The sequence below is a fragment of the Typopeltis vanoorti genome, chromosome 3, assembly GCF_054136105.1.
Source record: "Typopeltis vanoorti isolate ZY-2024b chromosome 3, IOZ_Tvanoo_1.0, whole genome shotgun sequence".
NCBI lineage: Eukaryota > Metazoa > Arthropoda > Arachnida > Uropygi > Thelyphonidae > Typopeltis > Typopeltis vanoorti.
The window spans coordinates 82,391,967-82,404,110 of record NC_143551.1 but is presented as its reverse complement, the minus strand read 5'-3'; the positions used below and the strand labels follow the sequence as shown (position 1 = coordinate 82,404,110).

Here is a 12,144-nt window from a genome sequence, read left to right as displayed (position 1 = left end):
TTTACAGTACCCGAATCCCTAATATAGTACTGTGAAAGATTGCAGCACTATATTAGGGATTCGTTTGAATATATTAAAAATTGTTTCGTACATTTTTAAAAAAAGAAAATAAATTAGCTTAATTCAGAAAACCACTGTTTCTTTTTGAATGCCTTGTTTACTAAAGATTTTCACACAAGTTTGCTAAATTATGAGATTATATCGAAACATCTTAGCCAGAATTTCTTATATGGGATTTTTTTACAACCTTTAAAGCGTCTTAAACTTATCATATATTTAATACTGTCGTCCTTCCACGATCATTTTCAAATCCATGCTGAAAAAAACTAAATGAAAGCCTCCGGAAGATTATTAATTATTACTCAAGGGCACAAACGTGTATTGGGTATTCTCTATTGATCACAGGATATTGTTATCCTAACTTTGTATACGAAAGCCAGTGGTTCCAGTATGTTGTAGCCTCAATCGTTTATGATCGCAATAGTTTATTGACAAGACTCATCTCTCTCTCTCTCTCTCTCTCTCTCTCTCTCTCTCTCTCTCTCTCTCTCTCTCTCTTTGATATTCTTTAGTTCACTCGTGTTTTTCGCAAACCATTAAATTATTTAAAGCCAACATTAAAATTGAAACTTCTCAACATTTTTGTTACGTGATGATTTAACCTTTTGGCGATATTTCTATTGGTGAGAGATGTTTATTTAAAATAGATTCCATCACTTCATTATTTTGAAATACTGTCTTTACTATTATTATTTAAATTCAGTGATATTCCAAAATGAATTTATGTCTTATTTTTGATCAATCCAATAACTCTTTTGATATTAAACAACAGAATATTGTTGACGTCATCTGGAAATAAAACGAACACGTTTTAGCAGACGAAATCTAAACTTTCTCTTTATGTGTGGTAAAAATATCAAAATGTTCTTTGTATGCCTCACAACTTTTAATTCATTGTTAAGATTGCATTCAAACAGTCATGGAAATGAAATAAAGAAACGAACAAAAGAGGAACGAATCAAGTCAAAATAAAACATTTAATAAGTTGTTTCAAGTACATATTACAATTATTGAGTTTCTAAACACGCACACATTACACATTTTTTATTGCTAATGAGGTTAAAGGATTTAAAGCACGGTATTGTCTTGGGGAAATATAACCAATCATATAAATATGACACTCACATTCATCTATTACGTGCTACACATAAATACACTTTAGCGCCGATCTTCTGTACATTCTTTTTGCACTTGTCGAACTCTTTCTTCAATTCTTTCTAGATATTTCTTGTTCCTTTCTCCCAGTTCTTTCAAATCATTCCAATACTTTTCTTCAAACGTATCTCTTCTTCTCTTAACCTTTTCTTCCTGTTCTCTGATTACTCTTTTATTCTTTTCTCTCAGTTCTTCTATTTCATCATGGCACTTGTCCTTCGTTCGGTCCCAATCTTTTCTCTCTTGTACTATCCTTTCTAAGCACCGCGGCGACGACTGAGGTCGGGTAACTTGATCGCTTCTTCTCCACGTGATCCCAGCCGCCAGTGTCATAAGGCAACACACCAGGAAAACTCTGCACGTAATCATTCTTAAGACGAATAACAGAAGTTTGCGAATAAAGTTCTTATGTAGTACTAGAGGCGCCATATATTTTAAAAAACACCAAGAAGCATTGCGTGACATTATGATAAACAAGTGTAGGAACAATACTGACGTCAAAGACAGGAAATGATGAAGAAGGTAAGTGTGTGATTGGTTCTCAATACACTGACTAAACTGAAGCATAATAATCCAGTGAATTTCTGTATTGATACTTAGAATTTTTTTTATTTCATAATTTCCTTTTCTGATATAATGTAATATAACTGAATTTCATTTTTATAACTTTGGTTTTAGAATTTATGAGTTTATTATTTTCTGACAATATTATCTTTTTATATTATCTCAATGCATTTTATGCATTTTACTTTTCATCTCTTATGAAATTAGCTACTCACATTTGTCTGAACGTTTATGATTTTTATGAAGATTTTATGATATGTGAATTTTTTAATGATTTTAAAGCCTTCACAAGAATTTATAATGAATAGATCTATTATTTTCTACTCATTGTGAAGTTACGCAAGAATTTGCTACCTCGCCACATTACCAATTTGCTGCTTTGGAACTATGCTGGTTACTTTTATTATTATCTCCATTTGACTAGGGAAAAAGAAAATAGGTTTTGATTCACTTCTAAATTCTGTAGAGATTCAGTTGCTGTTTATTTCCCTACAAGAACCATTTATTGAACATGCAAGGAGTAACTCACAAATAAACAACTCTGTTTATTAAAAGACAACATAATAACATAATATAATGTATTAATTAAATTTTGAAAAGTGTACTATAGCAGAAGTGTAAGATATCGTCCTAAGCGAGACCAGAGTTAATAAAATAAAAATAAATAATTAAATAAAATAAAACTCAAAATAAATGAACGAAGTATTTGGATTGAGTATCAAAATTTCCAAAGTGAATTATGTTTGTTAATTGAGTGGATTATGTTTCTGTTGATAGAAAGTCTCAGGTTCGAATTGCCTAGGGAAGCAAATGACTTCTATAAAGGTTTTTGTTGTCAGCTGAACTTGAGTTAGCCACTCTCATACAAAGGTAGAAGAGATTTTCCCCCGTTGGTATTTGTCATCATTCCCAAACAGGTAAACTGGCCACAAGAACACCACGCAATTAGCAGACATCGCTGGCCTCATATCCTTATGCATTTCAGTCGTAATTGCTAACATTTCTATCCCTCTTCATAAACAAGTTTCCGTTGTTTTTATAATACACTGTTTTCTCTTTCCAATCATATAAACATATTCCGGAATGCAGAATTCATGTTATTACTCTGAAAAAGTATCTCTAGTGTGTCGTATTTGACTGGAGATTTATTATTTTTCATTAAAAGCAGCTGTATTGTCACACAGACTATACTTCAAATTTCTCAAAAAAAATCATTAAAAGAATTTTGATAAGCTTATTTTTTGTGTTGATCCCAACCACAAAAGATTATAAACGTTAAGTATGTTAAAACTGTTAGACTGAGAGTGATATAAGCGAGAAACCCAATCCTACAGACCAAGAATGAAACATTTTTAAAAACTGTTGAAGGTTTTTAATAAGCAAGGTAGTATATTCACTGGAGTCTGTAAGTAATTAAATAACTACTTAGTAAATAAAGGACTTAAATGATTATTTATACAAAAATAGCTTCATATTGGATGAATAGTAGTCGGACTAATTTTACTTATCCATTTGGGTGTTGCTACTAAAACACAACGTCTCTTTCTTTTTCACTAAAAAAAAACCTTCATCAGCTAGTTCTACAATAACTACAGTTTCACCATCATCCACGCATCAGAAAGGAAATCAAGTAACAAAATATTTATGGCAAGTACATATTATAAAATTAAAAAGGAATGAATTTTTTAAATGTCTGATTCTGATTTTAATATCGAAACAAATTTCCATGCCTTTAGCGAAAAGGAAAATAAATAAAAATCGTTTCATCTAATTTACGATCAGGAAAAGTATTTAATCTATTTTTTTATTTTTTTTTATCGAACCTTACTCCTGTACCTTGTCTTTTCCTTTTTTCTTTGACAGATAATCCAAATGTGAATGAAAATCTAATATGAAGTAAACATTAAAGAAAGTTAATTCAAAAGTAATTAAAATAAGATAATACAAAGGTAGAAAGGTCTGGCCAACACACTACAGGCTCGATTCGCCAGTCATGGATATTTACTACTGTGTTTAACACACACACACACACACACACACACACACACACACACACACACACACACACACACACACACACACACACACACACACACACACACACACACACACACACACACACACACACACACACACACACACACACACACACACACACACACACACACACACACACAATCACAAATATTCGCTCTCCCACGTTACCTTTGGAGAAACAGAACCCAAATCTCCCGCATTTGGAGAAAAAAGTTTTCTATAAGTAATTTTGAATTGTAATGGAAAGGATACTAAGGGGGAAATGAGTCAATGGGGCATTATATCAAGAAATACCTAGTCTTTATTTGATTTGTAAGTCAGCAGTTAGAATTGAAAGAAGTACAGGAAGATGGTTTAATGTTAAATCTGGTGTTAGATAAGGATGTACATTATCTATATGGATCACATCATGAAGGAAAGTGGTATTAAGCCTGATATCAAAATTGAAGTGTTAACCTTAGCTCTTTGCTATATGCTAATGATGTTATATTTCTAAATAAATCCGCTACAAGTCTGCAAGATTCCCTGAATAAATTGAATAACTGTTGTGACAGATATGGTATGAAGGACAGTAATAACCCGCCAAAGATTATAAAAAAGGCAGAAACATTGAAAAAATCAACTTCATTGTGAATGGAGTAACTATATAACAAGTAAAACCTTTCATCTACTTAGGCACGATTTTTAATGAAGATGGTAAATTAAATATAGAAATAGACAACAGAATCAGCAAAGCTGGTATGGTAGGAAGTCAACTGAATAAATTTATATGGAATAAGAGAGAAATTAGTCGCTATGTTCAGTCTATGTTCACTGTGAATCTACAGGTGCCGTATGGTCACTCCGATTCTCGGTGATGTTCCACACCAGGTCTCGCCATGTAGTCCTGTTGTTTACTTTTCTGGCAGCCTCAACTCTCTGAAAATCAGTCACTCCACACACGCCATCCATCCATTCTCATTTATGGTCTACCCTTGCCTTTTTTTTTCTAGGAACTTTACTTTCTATTACTGTTCTGAGATGTCCTCCTTCCATCCTTTCTATGTGTCCAAAATATTTTAACATTCTTCTGCCAATATCCTTAAGGAGCCTTAAAGTTCTACTTCTTTTCTAACACCCATTCATTTGTACGCCTTTCAGTATATGATATCCTCCACAATCTTCTGTAACACCACATCTCAAAAGCAGATATCCGTTTCTTATCTGACTTCTTTAGATTCCAAGTTTCGCATCCATAATTCGCTGTTGGAAAAAAACAACTCCATCTAAAATCCTCATCTTTGTTCCCATGGAGGTAGATCCATCCCTCCAGATTTTAGACAGGTCTCTGACTGTTGTTTTAGCCATTCCTAACCTTTTTCTGGCATCTTCTGAACAGCAATTCTTTACATTAATAATGGATCCCAAGTACTCAAACTTGCTGACTTCCTCAATTCTTTCTCCATTAAGATACGCTTATTTCTCAAGAGCTTCTCTGTTTGTTTTTCCTTTGGGAACCATGATCTTTGTCTTGCTAGAATTGAGTTGACGTCCTCTGTTATTACTGATCTTGTTAACATTGTCAAGAATTACCTAGTTCTTCCATGTCATTACAAAGGAGTACCGTATCATCAGCATACCTCAGATTATTGATCAATCTACCTCCTATCCTAATTCCTGTCCTGAGCGCATCCAATGCTTTACGCATGATATCCTCTGCATATATACTAAACAAGTGAGGAGAAAGCAAACATCCTTGCCTAACTACTTTTCCGACCAGAAGCCAGTCAATCAATCCAACACTGGTTCTTGCTGTGGCTTCTTGCTCCTTATACAAGTTGGCTATCAACCCGATAGTGTGTTGAGGAAAACCCATTCTTTTCATTACTTCCCACAGTTTCACATGCTCAACACAGTCAAAAGCTTTAGAGTAGTCTAAGAAACACATTACCAGAGGGAGTCTGAATTCTTTATATTTTTCTATGATCTGTCTGAGGCAAAGGATCTCATCTCTGGTGCCCTTACCTTTCCTAAAACCTGCTTGTGCATCTCTGCCTCAACTTTGGCCTCAATCCTATTTAGCATGATCTTTAATAAAATTTTGCTTGCATAAGATATAAAACTAATAGTTCTATAATTCTTGCATGCATTCATATCACCTTATATCACCTTTCTTATGTAGTGGTATGAAAATTGACTTCTTCCAGTCTCTAGGCCATGATCCTGCTTACATATCCTTGTAATCACTCTATGAAACACTCTTATCCCTCCATTCCCTGTGGCCGTAATTAACTCTGCTGGGATTTCATCTGCGCCTGGGGTCTTATTGCTGTTAAGCTGCTTAACTGCTCTTTCAACTTCATGCCCAAGTGGAGGAGGTTCCAAATCAAACTTTTCTTGGTGGGAAGACTCCACATTTTCTTTATCGACTCTGCTGTACAGTTCCTCACAGTATTCTTTCCATCTGTTTTGATTTCCAACTCTTCTGTTAGTATTGATCCATTCCTGTCTTTGATGACATTCAATTTAGGCTTAAACTTGTGCTTTAAGTCACGAACTAAATAAAACATCCTTTTATAATTATGCCTTCTCATCTGGAACTCTATTTCTTCACATTTATTAGTATAGAACTTTTCCTTGTCCTGCTTGATGGCTCTTCTGACTTCTCTATGTAATCTGTTGTATTCTTCGGTCCCTGTGTCTCTTTGTTTTTCCAACCGTCTTCCTTTGATTAGTTCCCATGTTGAATCTGATATCCATGAGTCTCTTGGTTTTCTTATTGGGCTGAGATACGTCTTCGCTGTATCCTGTATTATCATCTTGACTCCTTCCCAAAGCATTTCTGGTGATATTTCCTCATTAGTCTCCAAAAAATCATCCAACCGAGTTGATGTTTCTTCTGTGAATCCACTAGGAATTACTCTAACATCCAATCTAGTGGAATGTGCCTGACCTGAAAGTTTTCAGAGTCTTAGTCTTACTTTGGCTCTTCCTAGCTGATGGTCTGTACAACAATCTGCTCCAGGACAAGTATGCACATTAAAGAGGCTTGTCTTCCACCGCTGGAGAGCCAGGATGTAATTAATCTGGTGCCTTGAGCTATCAATGTTAGATGTCCAAGTATAGGTCCGTCGTGGATGTTTCTGGAAGCAGGTATTGGTAATAACTAATCTGTTAGCAAGGGATTATTCCAGCAGTCTTTCACCACGGATGTTACGTTCACCCAGACCAAACATGCCACACTCCACCCTGACTCTCATACTCTTTCCCACTTTTGCATTTAAGTCCCCTAAGATGGCAATATGTCTCTCTTTGGTAGCCAGTCCAAAACAGTTTGTAAGTTTTCATAGAATTCTTCACTCTCTTCTTCAGGTCTATCCGTGTGGGGGTGCATAAACTACCACAATTGATACATTGGTAGGCTGAGCCTTAAGTCTAATAGATAATATCCTATCATTAATAGGGGTTATAACCAGTGGTGAGCTATGGAAATTTTAACAAAGGGCTCGCATCGTCGAGTTAAAAAAAAACCTTTCTTATGTAAGAAAAACATTAAAAAATGTTTTTCTTACATAAGAAAAACATTTTCTAACTATTAATATATAATAAGAATGAAATCTTTTATAATCTTTTATAAAACATTCGATTAGCTACTGGTTTTACCATACGATTGGCTACCAGAAGAGAGAAGGGTAAAGATAGCGCATGCGCTTATTTTATTTTCAAACTTGGGCGCATTCGTTATAGAGGAGTTGAAACAATAATTCCAAATAATCTATACACTGCCGAATAGACTAATTTTTGTTAGTTTACCGTATGCGTTTGTCTCTTAATATGTTTCAAAAAAATTTTTTTTGAAAAAATAAAAAAGTAAATAAGAAGAACGAGGGACTCGCAAATTTGAGAAACATTTAACAAAGGACTCGCGCGAGCCCCTTATAGCTCACTACTGGTTATAACCAAGAAGGCTTCTTGCCTGAGCTGTCTTCAGTATCACAGCTATCCCATGATGTTTTGAGTCACCACCTGAGTAAATAACTAGCTTACCATCCTGTCTTTTGAAGTGACCTTCTCCGTTCCATCTGGTCTCTGTAATTCCCAAGATGTCAAAATTAGTCAAAACACTAAATTAGCTGTATACGAGACAGTGTTCAAACCAATTTTAACTTATGGATCTATAAGCTGGGTTAGAAATAAAACACTTGACCAAAGACTACGGACTGAAGATATGAGAGTACCTAGAAAGATTAGGGGGTGTGAACAGATGGTATCAATGGCAATATCATATTAAAAATGAGGATATTAGGAAAGAACTTGACATCGTTAGCATCCAGGAATGTGTTAGCAGAGCTAATCTCAGGTGGTATGGTCACTTAAATAGAATGGGAGAGGAAGGATTAGCAAAATAAGTGTTCTCTGCCAGGTTGGAAGGAAAAAGACCCAGAGGAAGACCAAGATATATGTGGATTGATACACTAAAAAGTGCCTTAGAAGATAGAAATACAGGATCTGATAATGTTGGAATCTTGACTGGTAACAGACTGATTTGGTGGAAAACTGTAGATAGGAAATTAGTAATGATGTAAGTTTTTCATGTAAGACTATCATGTCCTGTACACCCCTTGAAGGTACATGTCAGGAATTGGATGAAGATGATAATGAGGTTACTAAGGTTAAAAGATTTGGAAATGACGCAAGAACTATCCTAAAAAAGATGATTTTTAGAATATGATTCTTGTAAAGTGGGTCATTGATCATTATAACCCAGAGCCATATTTCGCTCATGTATTGTTAAAAGATTCGATTACTCATTGCATAATGTCTTTCAGTATGGCTTTGTCTAATTTGTCTAATTTTTGTTTAAATGGTCACATTTAAACAAAAACTCAGAAACAGTGAGGGCAATTTAAATTTTAGTAAAGATCCAAAATACTGCTTTATATCATTTTTATTTTGCTCATTGTGTTTTATTTATCTAATTTAACCTTTTATTTTATGTTGGTTATTTTATTCATTTTTATTTTATCTAATCCTTCCTAAGAATAAGGTTTGAAAATAATAAACACTACTTCCATAGAACCGATTTTTTCAAGATTTTTTTTTATCATTTCTTGACTGAAAAAAAAAGAAAAGAAATAAAATAAATACATAAAGTGAAAAATCCCATGTCTCCAAAGCAATTAAAATTCAAAGATTTGTGAAATTTTAATGTGCTAATGAACATTTATATGCATCATATAAATGTTAATAAGCAAATAAGCAGATTTCAAAACTCTTTTCAAAAATTGTTTTTATGAAGCGTTTTTGTTTCTGGCTTGCTCTACTTGTAAATCTGCAAAACAGCTGTGACAATATTGATCAACTTCACTGTAAAATCCCTTTAACTTCGCGCTGAAAACTCCGGAAATTCATGATACGTAAGTTTATCAGACTACAATAGCAATATTCGAGACTATTATCAAAAACACCGAGATCGCACTACCCTGCGTGCAATCTTTCTGGATCATTTTTAAGAAATTCAAAGAGAAATCTGACACCAGTATGACATCTGCAGATGTATATTATTCAGATTTGTGATTGCGTGAGATGAGTGTTACTTTCGCTGTCTCTCTCTCAACTCATCTCACGCAATCACAAATCTGAATGTGAAGTTAGCTGAAAACAAAGCGGTTTTCAGCTACTCAAGCAGCATGGAAAGGTTTCATAGCATTAAACAGTGACTTAGCAATTCATACGATATCCATATCGTATGAGTTGCTAGTTTAACTGTTATATTGCTGCATTATCGATTTGACGACCACCAACGATCAGTAACTAGCTACTTATACACATCTGATGCACATGATGATTGTAAGTTAAATGGAATGTATTGTACATCAGTTCATGAGTAGTCACGGGCTTACTCAGTTGGATGTTATTAGTTATTTACTAATAACAAAGTAAAGATGTTCCTATTGGCTATTTTTCAACATATCCGCACTCATCTATTTATAAGCAAATGACAATATTATACAGAATTTTAAAGTCTACAATTATGATCACATTAGAATGCAAATATCAAATTTTTAAGGCAATGTGCTCACCTGATATTTTAATCACTTGCTCTATAACAGCTTTTAGCAAAATCTAAAATAATAATAATAATAATAATAATAATAATAATAATAATAATTTTCCGTCTTCTATTTTCATTCCGTTAGGCTCGCAGGACTGTCAACAGTCCTGCGAGCCTAACGGAATTAGGCTCTGCTATAAATGAAAAGTGCGTGTATTTTATTGGCCCGTTTATCATGTTTTGTGGGATTAAAAATGAAGTTTCCGAGAGAAAAAAAAGTGGCAAGTCCGTATGAGACTGGTAACTCACCTTCACTTTCAAAGTCATCCTGGCATCCTAGAGAGGATGCGAAACTGGTCTTTCAAAAAAAAACTAAAAAAAAAACTTTCTTGATCAAATTTCTATATACCTCATTAAAGGACTCATCATTTGTTGCTGGAAATTGTGATTGTACTCTTCAATTACCAGTTTCATATAGCCATAAGCATAAATCAATAAATAAACATTAAAGGACTAAAAATAAATACATATATAATCAGCTAAATCATTTTATTTCTCAAACTGCCGATAAAAACAGACAGACGATGTTACAATAATGATTCAGCACTATTAAAACAAATAAATAAAAATAAGACCCCCCCTTATTTTTACTCCTTAACTCAGCAACTTCATCATCCATCTATTTTAAGTACCTTTTCCTACAAACACAAATTAGAACAAGCGAGAATGGAAATGCTCGGAAAAATAGTGAAAAAAAAAACTTTTATTATTATCATTATTAAAATGGCAATTGGATTCATAGCAGATATTTTATGTTGTTATTATTTATGTGACAGGTGATTTTCATTGCCGCTGTGAGACCTTTATGTACTGAAGATCACAAGTGACTCCAAAAAGTATCTCTCCTATGGATACTTTTTGGAGTCACTTTTCCACATTACCTAATGCTTATTTCACATTACCTAATGCTTCCACATTACCTAATTTGTTTCCACATTACCTAATGCTTTATTCACCCATGATACACGTTTAAATCTTTACTGCATAAGTCTGGCATAAAAATACCGCTGACAGTTTATCGAATGATTGTCATTTGTAACATATAATTTTTCATTCGAGATGGTTTCCTTAATTTTGCAATTCAAATGTCTGACTTAAACTTAAATGTAAGTAACTCGACAAATGTTAGCGTAGTTCCCAAAAACTAAATTTGGTGGAAATCCGTTAAAGCGGTGGGAATATGTTATTATGAACATAAGGAAAAACCAGATGTTAATACTGTTCCAAAACGCATTTAAAAACGTTGCTAGTTTCTTCTGTATGTAGCCTATTGCAACACCAGTTCCAGATTCGTACTACTGCCACCAAGAAAAATGTAACATTCATTACAATACATCACTGAAGTTAGATTTCATTCTTATCTTCAACATATTTAAACATCTCGTGTGACATTTTTCATGAATAAAATACAATAACTTTCGAAATTGTTGTAGGTCTTTTTTTTTTTTCATCCAATTTCTGTCACCTTCCATCATCCAACTTTGGACATATGCCAAGAAAAGAAAGGTTTTGAGAAACCTTTGCTAATCCACTTGGCATTTCCGCATTTGGTAGGGTCTGTCATTGAACATTTCTCATTTCTCCTCTTATGGTCTGCTTTCCACTCTTTGCAACTGGACGGCAAGTTTTCTCGCAGATCGTCCATGAATATAAAGGTAGATGACGATCTCTTTCTATTTCCTCTTAATGAAGGCGTTATTGAGGACTCTGTTGTTTCACCTTTTCTCTTCCTCATTTACACTTATGAGCCAGTGTATTATGATTATCCAGTCTGTTTCCGTCCAACTAAACTACATAATTCGAAACAGACCCACGGCAGTCTCCAAGTGTGGGGATTGTTCTTACCAAGATCACTGAATCCTCTCATCACAAGTGAACACACCTTGATCGCAACTTCTTACTGGGGAATTGTTGGGACAAGATATTGTCCTACAAGGTGAAAATGTTGTTCCATGGATACGGACTCTTTCATCAAGACAACGTACCATGTTACAAGGTTCGCATTTCGTAAGCATAGTTAAAAGAGCACTTGTACAAGCATTCCGTGTACTTCTCTTGGCTTCCTAATTCTCCTGTCTAATTAAGATTATGGACGAAACAAGCAATATTATGAAGCCAGTATGTAATTTGCGACCATTGTTGCAGGTTTTGCCAGGGTAAAACCCTTCAATTTTCTTAGTATCAGATTAGATAACTCATCTTCAGTTGTAAATCGATTTTAAATGCCATTTGCA

General features: G+C 34.2%; 1 protein-coding gene across 1 annotated transcript in view; it reads left to right on the top strand.

The window, feature by feature from the left end:
- The first annotated feature begins 1,070 nt into the window (after window positions 1-1,070).
- The window catches only part of Ipk1 (Inositol phosphate kinase 1), a 200,425-nt gene continuing 189,351 nt past the window's right edge, over window positions 1,071-12,144 (top strand). Inside the window, exon 1 of the mRNA XM_090390700.1 lies at window positions 1,071-1,737. Within this exon, the coding sequence (XP_090246826.1) occupies window positions 1,726-1,737 (12 nt within the window). The 5' untranslated portion in view covers window positions 1,071-1,725. The remainder of the gene's footprint in view (window positions 1,738-12,144) is intronic.